Raw genomic sequence first — 13289 nt, forward strand, 5'->3', positions numbered from 1 at the left:
CTCTGCTGTGTAAGGATGTGATGTTTGCTGATAACACTCCATTCAGAGTCTCTGAGCCCTGATAGTGCCACAAGCTCACCGCACAGCTTAATGGCTGAGAGGGAGTGAGAGGGAGAGAGAAAGGGAGGAAGGAGACAAAGACACAGCTGATGCCACATCGGTGTAATGATGTCACCTCCCTGCTCGTGCAGACGTCCTGCATGAAAGTAAGAATCTGCAAAGAGAAAGTTTTTATTTTTCAGTAAAATGTTTAAGCCAAAAATATATGGACGGCTCTTCAACAAGCGTATAAAAAAAAACGAACAGAAAACTAATGCATAAATGAAAAGAGAGGCCCTAAATTTAGGACACAAAGGTCAGGACTGGCAGCAGGAACTCTGAGTCCAGGAAACTCCCCATCCAACCACCCACGTATCCACCTCAGGCCATTTGCATCTCCCTGCTCTTTGCTCTCTCTCTCTCTCTCTCGCGCCAATTCTCCATCAAGCTCTCTCGCCCCTTCTCTCTCTCTCTCTGTTGTGGCCTACGCTCGTGCCCATTAGAGCAATGGAGGAGAAACACGGACGCAGAGCGGAAGGGAAAGCACTCCAAGGACGCCAGCGACAGTGGAGGGAGCAGGAAATAACCAAAGTGGGAAGTCAAGAGGAAAAAGAGGACAAGGAGGACAGAAAAGACGAAGTCTGCCGGGTGATGGGAGCTGACAGTGGGAGTAGCACTGGGGGCTCCCAGCTCCCAACCAATCTAAACAGGAATGACCCTCACACTCCAATACCCAGTGACTCATGCACCAACAAACCCCTGAAGTGCACATAACCTGGAATATCTGCATATTACACACACATGCAGGCTAATTCACGGCCATTAGCACTAACTTGACTGCATTAACGCAATTAATAACCAGCACAGAATAGGTACAATTCGCTTTGTGTGTTATAAATTTGCGTGCAAGGAGCCAGCATCCATGGTGCTATTTTTAGTGAGGGTAGAACTCATGTGTATGTATTAAACGTAGGTGACACCAGGGTGCAGCGAGTTAGTCAGTGAGTCTAACAGGCAGGCAGAACTGCAGCGTGGCTATTATTAGAGCTGCTGCTCCCTGGTCAGGGCCCCTAGGGGCCCAGGCACCGGCACGTGGATTCAAGCTCTCTCACTCTCTCTCTACCCATCTCTGTGATCTCTTTTAATACCCCCCCCCCCATCTTCCTCTGATCTCTCACACTCTTTACATTCAGGCACTCACTAGAGATTCATACAGAAAGAAGAAGAAGAAAAAACAAAGGAGCCAGAAATATTTCCCCAAGTTGTCTTAGAAGCCTACGACTTACAACTACAGCAACAATTAGAAAAGCTGTGTAATGTCCTTTTTTATGTTGGATCAAGGAGAATATACATTGTTTGGGTGACAGTATTTCTACAGCGGCAGAAAAAGGAAGCCAGGTTGCAGTTCTTCACACAACCACTGGGGGGCCAGGCTCCAAAAGTGAGTCAATCTATGTGAAAACACCCACCTTTACAGCAGCAATTGATCACACCTTGATGAAACGAAAGAAGGGACTATAACAGTCTACTTTGCTCATACAATAACTGCAACTAAGGCTGGCTCAGGTGCTGCCAAGATGGCGACAGCCGGAGCTCCACAACGTCACAAGAGGTTTGTCCCTCTTTAGTTACAGTCTATGGTTTCTTGTATTTACTGGGAACTAAGCAGTCAATTCTTTGACTGAAATATATGTCCAGCTCTGATTAGTAAGCTAGTGACACCCAGGATGAGTCAAAAATGATTCTAATATACAACACAAAGGTTTTGGTGTGACTGTATAGAGTGTACGTACTAGTGCCACCTAGAGAAAAAAAACTTCATCTTAAATAATTTAAGATGGCAAAACATGTCAGAGTTAACACTTAACATGTGTGAAAAGTGATAGAAGAGAGCTCACAGACCCTGCAAATGCAAAACACATACTGTGTGGATACTGTTTTTTTTATGACTGTCCATTCATAGAAACTATTCATATAAAGCAGGTTATGACCCGTGTCTTCCTCCTCCCATTCATACACACACACACACACATCTGTGGTAACGTCCCAACATTTTCAGTCATGAATGGCTGATTTATAGCTGCCGGAGTGTTTACCGGAGTCCTGAACCACAACCACTTATCTGACTTGGCCATCCTCATTCTAAATGACTTCCACTTGGCTTGCTCCATTCACTGTTTCTTCCTCCCACACAGAAGCCAATGGCAGGGAAGGCGAAGTAGGGCAACACACTGAAGAAAAATCACTACCACGGCAGAAGGAGCTGTAATTCATGTATACTCAACGTGGTTCTTTTTTCAGAGATTGGACAAAAAGATATGTTTTCCCCATAAATGCCTCTCTCCGCCCTGCAGAGAAAGACCTTAGCACAACTTGACAAACGGCTGTGCGCCATTTCACTGCAGATTATACAGTATTCATACACAAAAACATGCTCATATTCTGTCAGGCCGACTGCCAACATGGCAACATGCTGAGCTTCTTTACAGTGGGCCCATCCATCTTTGTTTACAGTCATTAACATGACACTCTGACACAACGTCACTACATCTCCTTACATCTAAACCAGTCAGCCTCAATCCTGAAGTGAATGCACACCGTCTGCCAACCACTCATTACGTCTGTACATTAGGACCTAACTAATTCAATCTCATGTTATCCAGGATCAATATTTGTCGAGTAAGCGGATAGCACTAATTCACATCCAGGATTTTACCTTGCAACATAACAGGAACTTTATACTCAAGTTCAAGGGCAGGTTGTTGCCCTGCCACCCCTGATGGGCATTTGACCGCAATAGGAAAACAATACTGAACGGTATTATGAGGAAAAACACAAGGTCGCATTCACATGTGTGTCAAAAAACCCAAAGGGCAGCTGAAATGTTGGGAAAATGGGCTTTTAATAAGAAAAAAACATGCTGCCCTACTGTTCTGACAAACCAGGATGGAATAACAAAACCATCTCACTGTCTGAAGAAGTAGAAATTTCCCGCATGTTGAACTGTACAGGGAACTAAGATATAGAAACTCACATATTAAGATAAGATATGTAAACTCATTAAAGTCCTCTAGCTAATGGCTTCAATCTTCCAATTGTAAATTGTCATCATTTTCTTGAAGCAGCATGGCTGCCGCAGCTGCACAGAGTGACACACTTTGGTAATTATACTAAAGAAAGGTAATCGTTACCTCTGTGATGTGGGTTTGATTTTACGCAAACGCCATAAACCTGTTGCAAACTAGTTCCAATACCTGAAACAAAAGCGGTCACATTCCCAAAAAACAGAGCTGAAGTGCAGCAAACTGCCAGCACAGGACACCAGAGGAAGGGAAATTACAGAAGGCTCGGCATTTTATATTCAAAACAATCAACACCAAGTATGAACCACAGATTTAAAAGTAACTGAACAAAAGGTTTGAGTACAGCAGGAGAAGATGACATTTTGGACCCAGCTTCAGTGTGCACCACACCATAGGAAACCAGGCTGTAGATATTAAATAGTAACAACATGTTTTGTTGGCCATCCTGCCCAGTACTGCTGCATTGTGTTGTTTTTCTACAGGTATACTGAGGATAAACACAAGCAGTCATGGCAACACATGCTGCAGCCCTTCTGGATCACAGCGTCTCTGACAAGTGAACGGACTGATTTTCACTGAAGCAAGTTTAAGTGCAGCAGCAGGATGTAACACTAAACACAAGTCTACACTGCCACCCGGTGGTCATGACAGGAAGCTACTCAAAATAGACCTGATCCACATCAACATGTAATTATTTTAATTTCCCCAAGGAGTCCCCAAGGAAATAAAACCAATGTTGTTTTCCACCTGTCTTTTTTTGAACAAATTATGGAAAAAAAATCACAAACACACAGTTTAGAGTTAATATAAATAACTATTGTAAGAACTGCATCAGCTTACCGTGTTGTTGTAAACAGCCTCACCCAGCTCTATGACATGTGGATCAGTGGACCGGGTGTCTGCCACGGTTGGACTGATCTGTGAAGAAAAATTCAACAGCTGATCCCTCTAATAAACAGGAAAGTCTACATCTCAGATGTACTACCAAAGAACTGCCATGCCCTAGACCTGAATGGATGTGGGCTGTTGGTGATGAAGGTGGGGTCTCCTCGGATGAATGTCAGACAGGTGCGGGGGGGGATCTGGGCTGGACCTGCGGCTGTGCTGCTGTAGGACGTCCTGATATGATCTGCTGTCGAAATTTGTCCTCCAAAGCAGCACCTAAGGGACCGAGGGACACACACCACAACTTCTATGATAAAACAGTACAACCTTGAATATTTATAGGAAGTGTTACTGCTTAGACATGAGGCACAAACCTGACGATCAGCTCCCCCTGAGACAAAGAGATCTCCTGCCCTGGAAAAGGCCACTGTGATCACAGCACCCTGAAAGACCCAGTATAAAGTGTTAAAGACTTGAAAAAAACAACAAACATAGAGGTCTTTGCTGGAGAATCACCTTGTGTCCATGGAGAGTGTAGATAAGACGTCCCTCCAGCAGATCCAGGATCTTGACAGTGTTGTCACTAGAGCCACTGATCAAGTAGTTGTTGGACGGGTGGAAGGAAAAACTATTGATTCCAGCACTGTGGACTTAAAGAGTACACAAATAAGCTACATACTCCCACCAAGTGATTTACAGGCATCCTTTAAAAAATGTAGTATTTTAATTAAATGCAACATACTTGTCCCTTTTTTATGTCCATCTTTTTTGCATACACTGGGGACAAAGTGCATGTTAGCCAGTGTAAACCTCTTTGCTGACATCTCCATGTTATTGACTAATACTTAACATTAATTATATCTGACAATATCTGACCATTATTGAGCCTCCCTAAATTACATGAATGAGAACCGAGCATCACTATGAATGTGACTTTTAACCACCAGCCTAAGTGATCAAGTGCAGCAAATTTGGGGCATTCTTAAGACACACTGAAGCATAAAGACATAAAACTAGACAAGTATGATTACATACAAGCCTTCGCTGTTCTGACATACCTTGATAATGCTGAAGCAGCCTATTGGTGCGAAGATCCCAGATTTTCAGTGAACTGTCGTCTCCTGATGAAGCAATGCAGGTACCACTGGGGTTGAAATCAACAAATGTCGCCGATCTTTGGAGAAATAAAAACATTTGCTGGGGTCAGTAACCCTGCAACTAGATAACGCATGTGCAAAAAAAATGCACAACAACGCCATCTATAGGAGAGACGGTGAATTAGCTCTCACATCAAATTATACTGTGTGACTTTCTGGTCTTTCATCAGGTGTAAGAATTTAAAAAAATATGAGGTAGGATGACTACTAATTCTATTACAAAAGAGAAAATGTTATGTGGGAAAAGTTTCATCACAGGACGTACCCTCCACAGTCAGTGAAACAGTTGATACAGTGTTTGCTAGACGCGTCCCAAAGCCGGACAGACCGGTCGTCCCCACACGAAGCTATAAGCCTGCCATCTGGAGAGAATCTGCAGACAGGATAAAATATGAGAGGCGCATTACACCGCCTGAGCGCATATCCCCCTTTCACAAAGAGCCAAAGAAGTGGCTTATCACACACACACAGACATGCTACACTACAAGAAGCTACTGAGGATGCGGTGCTGCCTGGTACCTAGCACAGTGCACCCAGTTGGTGTGCTGAGTGAGAGAGTAGATGAAACACTGGCGTTGAACACTCCACACTTTGACAGACTTGTCATCGGACGCGGTCACCAGTTTCTGCCCATCATGGGAGAAAGCAACACTGCGCACAGCGGCCACGTGAGCTTTGAAAACTGTTGACTCTCCTTTCCTGTAAAACATAACAAACAGCAGATTGAAAACAGTGCCATTCATTTCCACAACACATTTCTTTTACATGCTTTCACATGCTGACTCACATGGTAGGTGTCCACAGTCTAACTGTTCTGTCTTTAGATGAAGTTGCCACCAAGCTACCAGACGGGGAGAAATGCACGCCGGTGATGGCATCATTGTGTCCGACAAAGCGGAAGGCCCTCGCTTTGGGGGCCAGATTCCAGATCATCAGGGTCCTATCCATTGATCCTGAGGCTTGAATGGAACAAAACATAACATTAGTAAACATTTTAAATGAACTAGCTGCATACATCTTTTTTGGAAGACAAACAATATAGAGAGAACATCTGAAGAGGATCTGTGAATTATTACCAAGTTGTTTGCAGTTTGGACTAAAGTCTGCACAGGTGACAGCATCCTTGTGACCTTTAAAGTGTCTCTCCAGGGTGGGATCCTCCTACAATAACAGTGATTACAGTCAGTTTAGACAATAGTATTCAGTGTCACATAATTTTGACAGGAAATAGGAGAAAGCAGTAGTTCATTCTGTCTTTGTGCTTTGGAGGCTAAAGTAGGCTACATGGAGGGCTGGAAGTCCCCTGACACACCCCGTCAGCCTGTGGGTCCCACCATGACAAGAGACTTAACACCAAACACACATAAACAAACTCAAGAGTTGCATAGAGTTCTTTCAGAGGTGCAAAGACTTCACAGAGAGGACCCAGGGTGTGTTTGACAGCAGCCCCAACCACAAATCCTCTTAGCTGAGATGCAGCTAGCAAACTTGCCGACTCGGCTACTATTAGCACTAGCTTAAGTTATCAAAGTGAACACACTTTAGCAATCATTACTAGTATCGAAACAAATATACTCACCATAACAGACGCCATTGGTGTAGTTTATAGAGAGAATCTAGTCTTCTCTGAAGGAAATTTGAACCGACCCGCTGCTCTGTACTTCCATTAGTGCGCCTTCAGAAACTGTCTCAGACATGACTTATCGAACTCAGATTTAGCGTTGTGTTGCTCGACAGATGTTTAACAACAAAAAATACACATACAGTGCAATGATATCTACATTAATACGTTTACAAACAAACTTAGATATGCACAACAAACCAAAAAATGCAATACAAGCTGCAGCTAAACAACCTGTGGCTTCATTCTGTAGCTACGAATGATGCTGCCTTCATGAAAAATACAAAAATATATAATACCATAACTAAAGCAAACGCTCTCTCACGTTTTTACATTGTTATAACCCCAAACACGATGAGTTAATATAACATTCTATAAAATGTAGTAGGCTATAAAATCAACAAAATCTGCAATTATGTGAATATATTGTTATTGTTAATTACACTGATGCGCAGTGAATGCAACACGTCGTTAAGATGGAGCGTCCTCCGCTGCTAAGCAACTAGCCTGTCATTACACGTCACACTGCTCCGTTGAGCCTAGTATCGGCTTCACTGATTGGTCAGAGTAGAGGCACCGACGAATCAGCGCAAACATTATTAAACTCCCAAACTGAAGTTTGAGTACTTGTGTTTGAAAAGATGTCGGTGAAGCAGAACATCGGCAGTGTAGAGGTAACATTAATTAAATAACAGCTTTACGTGGTTTATTTGCCCATTTACTGGTTATACCGCGTTATCCTTAAACTTGTGTTAATGGTACAGTGAGCGTTCTCGGGATAACAAAAACAAATTTAGCTATTTTAGCAGGCTAGCTAGTTAGCAACGAGTACTGTGTTACCATACCAACAGCAATACACCTGTTATAATGTTAACCTTAGCTAGATGATTTATTCTTTATAAATGACTTTAGGCTAAGAGATTTGCTGTTAAACTGTTGCTTTAGGTTTCACGGCTGTGTTGTTCTTTCCGCATCGCAGTACATGAAAAAAAGGATACCGAAAAACGCCAAATATGAACACATCAAAACACGACTGGACACAGGTATCGTAGCTATCTTCAGATGCACTACATACATTTATATGCAAGTTATGACGTGTCAAAATGTTCATTAAGTGTGTCTTTGTCCTGTCGTATTTGATAGGATGCAGCCTTACCAAGTACATGGAAAGACTTGAAGAAATCAAAAAAAGTGAGTTTGTTTGTATCTTGCATCATGTCCCAACCACTTTATGAAGATTTTGTCAACATTAGAAGAATTTCTTAAAATGGTCCTAAACCATTTAGAGCAAGAACTAGATAGATACTATCTTTATAATATTCTCACACAATGAAAATTAATCTTTATTTTTTGAATATGTCACAATTGATTGAAGTTGATTCAGCAATCTTGTTTTATGTTAGGAACATATTTTACTTGTGCATGACTTTGTTGTGACGATGTAGTAGATTACTTTGGCAGCGGTCTTCAGACTGACTGAAGGCCTCCCCTCAGACAACGCTTGGTGGCTCCTGACCACCCCACCATAGTTTACTTTAGTTTTCATCGGTTCCTGAATGCCTGGGAGTGACATTTGATAAGACTACATAGTTGAGCTATGGCTGTACATGTCAGTGTCATATCATAATAATCCTTATAGTTTTAATAAACCTTAAAGTCTTCATATTTCAGATCAATAAAAGGCAATAAATGGCTGTTTCTGAGACAAGGACAGTTTCTGTGTCTTCAGTAGGGACACATAGATAGACCCATTAAGTAAGATAAGATAAGATAAGATAAAACTTTATTAATCCCGAAGGAAATTCTTGAATAGAGTTTCTGTCCCCAGTTGGTTAGTAGTTTTTACTGGATTTATGACACGTGTATAGTCCTTTGGCAGAACCTTTTTCTGAGAACCAGTGGATCAGATCAGCCCAGTTTGTATCAAAGACACATACAGTACGATCCAATCCCATTAAAATAGTCTTCTGTCTCAGGAGAACTACTCATGGCACATTTAAAGATTTGCCAGCTCGGCACCATATACTCCTAGGTGCACTTCAAGGGGTGAACCAGCAGTCTCACCACTGATAAATAAGTTCTTTGTGGACAGTGGCTGTCTGCTGATTTAAGTCGCACAGATTCCTCTAATCTCCACTGGAGGATTGTGCTGCTGCCCAGCACTGATTAAAAACAGCCTGAGCAGTATGGTTTCGGTGCAGTGGTGACAGCTTTTGCTGGCAGACAGAATGGGAACAAACAGGCTGCAGTTGAGTAGAGTGTTAAAAAAAGGACCTCCATAACCCCGGGCTGTTGCACTGTATGTATTGTGTGTATTTTGCTCTGCAGGTGTTAGCACTGTGAGGTAGGGATGGGCAAATAACCGAAAATATATCGAAACCGACATTTAGACCCTCTAACTGTCGTCATTTTTACTTGTGACGATTAATTCTGTTATTACGTTTCGCGCATATCGCACGCACACACACGCATACAGGTTCTGAAGTTTCGCTGCTGAACGTCGGCAGAAGCAGCAGTTTAGGTGAACGTTTGAGGCGTTCAATTAATCGCGATATTGATTTTAAGTAATATCGCCCAGCCCTACTGTGAGGGTTCCTTCTGCTACATCATTTCTCAGACAGCTCTCCTTTTTCTAGACTACAGATATCGAAAAGATGAAATCTTCAAGCGCATGAAGGTCACAACTTTTGCACAACTGGTAAGCATCAGTGTTTTAACTTGTGGCGCTGACTGAGAGAATTAAATGAGAAAACCTGATACACCCCTAGTGATCAATAATTGATAGATCTGCTTTAAACATCCGCTCTGAATCCACTGAGCTCCTTCATCTTGTTTTTCTCACCAGATTCTTCAGGTAGCTTCTGTTTCAGACCTGAATGAAAGTGAGACCGATGACGGGTCACACGCTGCAGAAGGTAACACAACCAGAAAAGAGGTATCCACTGTGCATGGGTCATAAACAGCACTCACGTTTGAAATGTATGTTATTTGATTAGCAGACGATGTGTCAGTGGTGTCCAGTGCAGACCTGGAGTCTCTGCCTGAACACATCAATGGCTTCCCTTCAGACCATCAGGATGCAGGAGACGGGAGAGATGTTTGCCACACTGCCCGGTCAACACTTTTGAGGTACTGTCGTCTAATAAAACAACCTGCAACTCAGCCCCCACTGCACACAACATAGCATATTACTCACAGATTTCTATTCAAAGGGTGTGCGGTTTTTGTACCAGGGTGTAAGCAATGTTTATCTCTTCACATGCAAACGTGGAGGTCTTTGGAACCAGCCTCATGTGGCGACTTGAGGAATTGCAATTTTTGACACTACTGCACTGGCTTCATTTATCACATTCTTTTGTTGAGGCTGTGCTGGCACTGACTTCTGTTTTCAGGAGGTATAGCCACCACTGTACCTGGTAGATTACATCTATAAATGAATTTGTACCAGACATGTGCTAAATGCTCTCTACTGGTTTCTGAAATCTTAGAGAGAATTATAAAACACTAACCCTACACCCACCCATTTTTATTCCCTTTAGGCTGCCCATCCCTTACCCAAACCTTAACCTCCCTCAATCTGTTCCTAGCCACCCAGCTCTCTCACCTGCATCACCTAGCTTGAACAGGAACCTAAGGAGTGTAACTCTATCTGCGGCCTCCCCCTCGGGGGAGGTGACAGACTGGGCCACTGCAATGGCAGGGTTTTCAGGACACCTTCACCTTGTGTGGAGGACAGATGGAGGGAGAAAATAGGGCAGGGCTGCGGTAAAGTGGAGTGACGCTGTTGAGCTTGGCTTACTGCCACATTTACCTGACCTTCCACAGTGTCATCAGTGGAGTGGGAGAACTGAACCTGGATCAGAAGACGCAGAATGACCCCATCCCCGAGCCTGATGACAGGCCCTACCCAGACTGCCCCTACCTGCTGCTGGATGTGCGGGACCGCGATCAGTACGACTGCTGCCACATCATCGGCGGTGGGTGAGGCTGCTCCATCAAACGTCTCATTCTTAAAGTTTCCTCTTTAATCATCTCTCTCTCCTACAGCACACAGTTTCCCCATCACCATGTTATCCCGAACAATGAACCCCTACACCAGAGACGTGCTGGAATATGTATCCTTCAACATAAAATGAACACGAAGTCTTTTGATACCCGCTCACAAGTGGATGTTAACTTGACCTTGACTCACAAACTGTAGAAAAACGCAGCAGGGAAGATCATCATCGTGTATGATGAGGACGAGAGAATAGCCAGCCAGGCGGCGACCACCATGTGTGAACGAGGGTTTGAGAATCTGTTTATGCTCTGTGGAGGTAAAATCCTAGATCATAAACTACTTCCGTTTAAAGTTGTGTGATCTGTCGTGAAGATGTTAGTTTGATCCCCTCCGCACAGGCCTTAAAGTAATCGCTCAGAAATTTCCAAGCGGGATGACAACAGGCTCCTTCCCGGCCGCCTGCCTGTCCTCCGCCACATCTCTGAAGGGCAGGAAGTGCTCCGCGCCGCAGCAGCCAGCACAGCCAGCACAGCCAGCAGAGAAGAGGTGGTGGTTCACGTTGGATGAGCTGAATAAGATCCAGGAGCACCTGGAGGAGATACTCGTCCCAAGTAACACAAACAGTAAGAGTCCACCGATAGAAACCCAAAGTAGGATTATATGAGGTATTGATCCGCAGTGGTGGGAACGCCCCCTCCAAAGTCAATCAGTCAGTTCAGAAGTTGGTTCCACCTCTTTTAGTTCTGTTTTTTGTGTTGTTGTGTAAAACAGTATTTATTTAGCAAACCTAAAGCCAGAAGAAAAAAACATGTTTCCAATGTTTAATACCTGCATGTGGATCCACCTTTAGCAGCAGTAACTTTACTCTCTCTCGTCGTTGTGAGGGAATTTTCGCAGCATTAACTACTTCACTGATGTTTTTTGGCATTCACTTATGCACAGACCTCTAAAGACACAGCAATCGATCTGGGCTGAAGTCTGGACTGACTACACCATTTCAAAGCCTTGAATATTTTTCAGTCATTCTGATGTAGATTTGCTGCTGTGCTTCGGATCTTTGTCCTGTCGCATTTCACCTTGCTTTAACAGACAGATGGTCTCACATTTGTCTCTAGAATACTCTGGTACACAGAGGCGTTCATGGTCCGCTCATCCGTCCACAGGACATTGTTCCTCACGTGTTGTGCTTTGTTCAGATGCAGTTTTGTGAACCTCAGTGACGTGTCCATGTTCTTTTTAGACAGAAAAATGTTTTCCACTTGTGAACACATATAATATTAATATCATCCAAACTTACTGCAGTGACTACTTTGTGATTTTGGTGCTATTCTGAACTAACATGTCAACACATCAAACACGCCACACAAGGTGCGTTCAGGTGCGCTGCCTTTTCACATTTCTGTTCTGCTCTGCCTGTGTCTCTGCAGGTCGCATGTCCAGCCGCCTGTCAACGATCAGCTCTCAGTCCAAAGCGTCCAGTCGTCAGAGTCTCTCCACAGCAGGGAGAGACAGCTCCAGGCTTCAGAGCAGCAGGCCCTGGAAATAACCCCCAGCGCTCCCTCAAAGACAAACTTTCGCAACATACGCAATTTCCCCACTGTGAGACCAATAAAGGTATCCTACAGGACTACAAAGTCCTTTATTTCAGGTTAAATCCACCCTGGTCCTGTAGCAAAAATAAACCAACAAAAACATGAAATTTCCACCTTTACCCCTGAAAATAAAGGTTTTAATCTTGGAAGTCATTAGCACTACACATCAACAGCAGCCATATTAATTTAAACTGTCATCAGCCTTATTAACCTCAGACAGAAGAATGACTTTTGAAAAATGTCGCTTCATTTCAGGCTTTTCATTTTAATAATGATGTTCATGTGACTGTTTGCACAGTGAACCACAGAACTGATGGTTCTTTTTTGCACTCAAACATTTATACACTACTACAGATTCTCTCGTATTTCTCTTCAGATTTGATGATTGTATGCTGGACACATTGGTTGAATGTAAATATATCATGAAGGACTTGCTGGGAATCTCTGTATTAAATGTGATTATAATGTATAATGAGGCATTGTAGGGCGTGGCCCATCTGCATTTTTGTGTGAAAAGTACTGTGGCGATGGTTGATCTGTCGAGGCTCTCACACACATTTACAGGCATTTTAATGTGTCATCATTCAGTCATAACACACTTATAAGCAGCACCTCATTTTATCCAGATTCATTTGAACAGTATTGTTGATTTGTGGCCTTTTTGTTTTGTTGTGATGTGTTATATAGTGACATATTGTTTGTGTTATGATCTAAACTTGGACACATTCATGAAGCCTTCTGTAGATTCTCTTTTTTGATAATTCACCATCAGACTTAACTGACATTGAAGTGGTTTTAATGTACATGACTTTGTAAATAAATGTTAAAATAAAGCCCATCACACTTCAGAATGTTTGGAGGACTTTATTTTAGTTTATTTTAAAATTATTTAGATTTTGTGTGTCAAAAAGG

At 42.9% G+C, this 13289-nt stretch overlaps 2 protein-coding genes across 3 annotated transcripts in view; one reads left to right on the forward strand and one right to left on the reverse strand.

Annotated features, from left to right (window-relative positions):
• Window positions 1–7029, reverse strand: part of poc1b (POC1 centriolar protein B) — a 34506-nt gene extending 27477 nt beyond the window's left edge. Inside the window, exons 1-10 of the mRNA XM_028430369.1 lie at window positions 6744–7029; window positions 6241–6325; window positions 5952–6123; window positions 5684–5863; window positions 5430–5537; window positions 5066–5181; window positions 4524–4657; window positions 4382–4450; window positions 4131–4283; window positions 3963–4040 (exon numbers count right to left, since the gene is read on the reverse strand). Of these exons, the coding sequence (XP_028286170.1) occupies window positions 3963–4040; window positions 4131–4283; window positions 4382–4450; window positions 4524–4657; window positions 5066–5181; window positions 5430–5537; window positions 5684–5863; window positions 5952–6123; window positions 6241–6325; window positions 6744–6758 (1110 nt within the window). The 5' untranslated portion in view covers window positions 6759–7029. The remainder of the gene's footprint in view (window positions 1–3962; window positions 4041–4130; window positions 4284–4381; window positions 4451–4523; window positions 4658–5065; window positions 5182–5429; window positions 5538–5683; window positions 5864–5951; window positions 6124–6240; window positions 6326–6743) is intronic.
• Window positions 7030–7339: 310 nt separating this feature from the next.
• Window positions 7340–13205, forward strand: cep41 (centrosomal protein 41). Of its 2 annotated transcripts, none has more exons than XM_028430372.1 (11): window positions 7340–7459; window positions 7765–7828; window positions 7929–7976; window positions 9422–9483; window positions 9631–9700; window positions 9782–9914; window positions 10611–10762; window positions 10833–10900; window positions 10987–11101; window positions 11184–11408; window positions 12213–13205. In XM_028430372.1, the coding sequence occupies exons 1-11, from the start codon at window positions 7427–7429 to the stop codon at window positions 12329–12331; spliced, it is 1089 nt and encodes a 362-aa protein (XP_028286173.1). In that variant the 5' UTR covers window positions 7340–7426; the 3' UTR covers window positions 12332–13205. The 2 variants fall into 2 exon arrangements, with proteins under 2 accessions (XP_028286173.1, XP_028286175.1); XM_028430374.1 differs by having other exon boundaries at window positions 9785–9914.
• Window positions 13206–13289: the final 84 nt, after the last annotated feature.

Source organism: Parambassis ranga, chromosome 19 (assembly GCF_900634625.1).
Source record: "Parambassis ranga chromosome 19, fParRan2.1, whole genome shotgun sequence".
In the NCBI taxonomy this organism is placed as follows: Eukaryota; Metazoa; Chordata; class Actinopteri; family Ambassidae; genus Parambassis; species Parambassis ranga.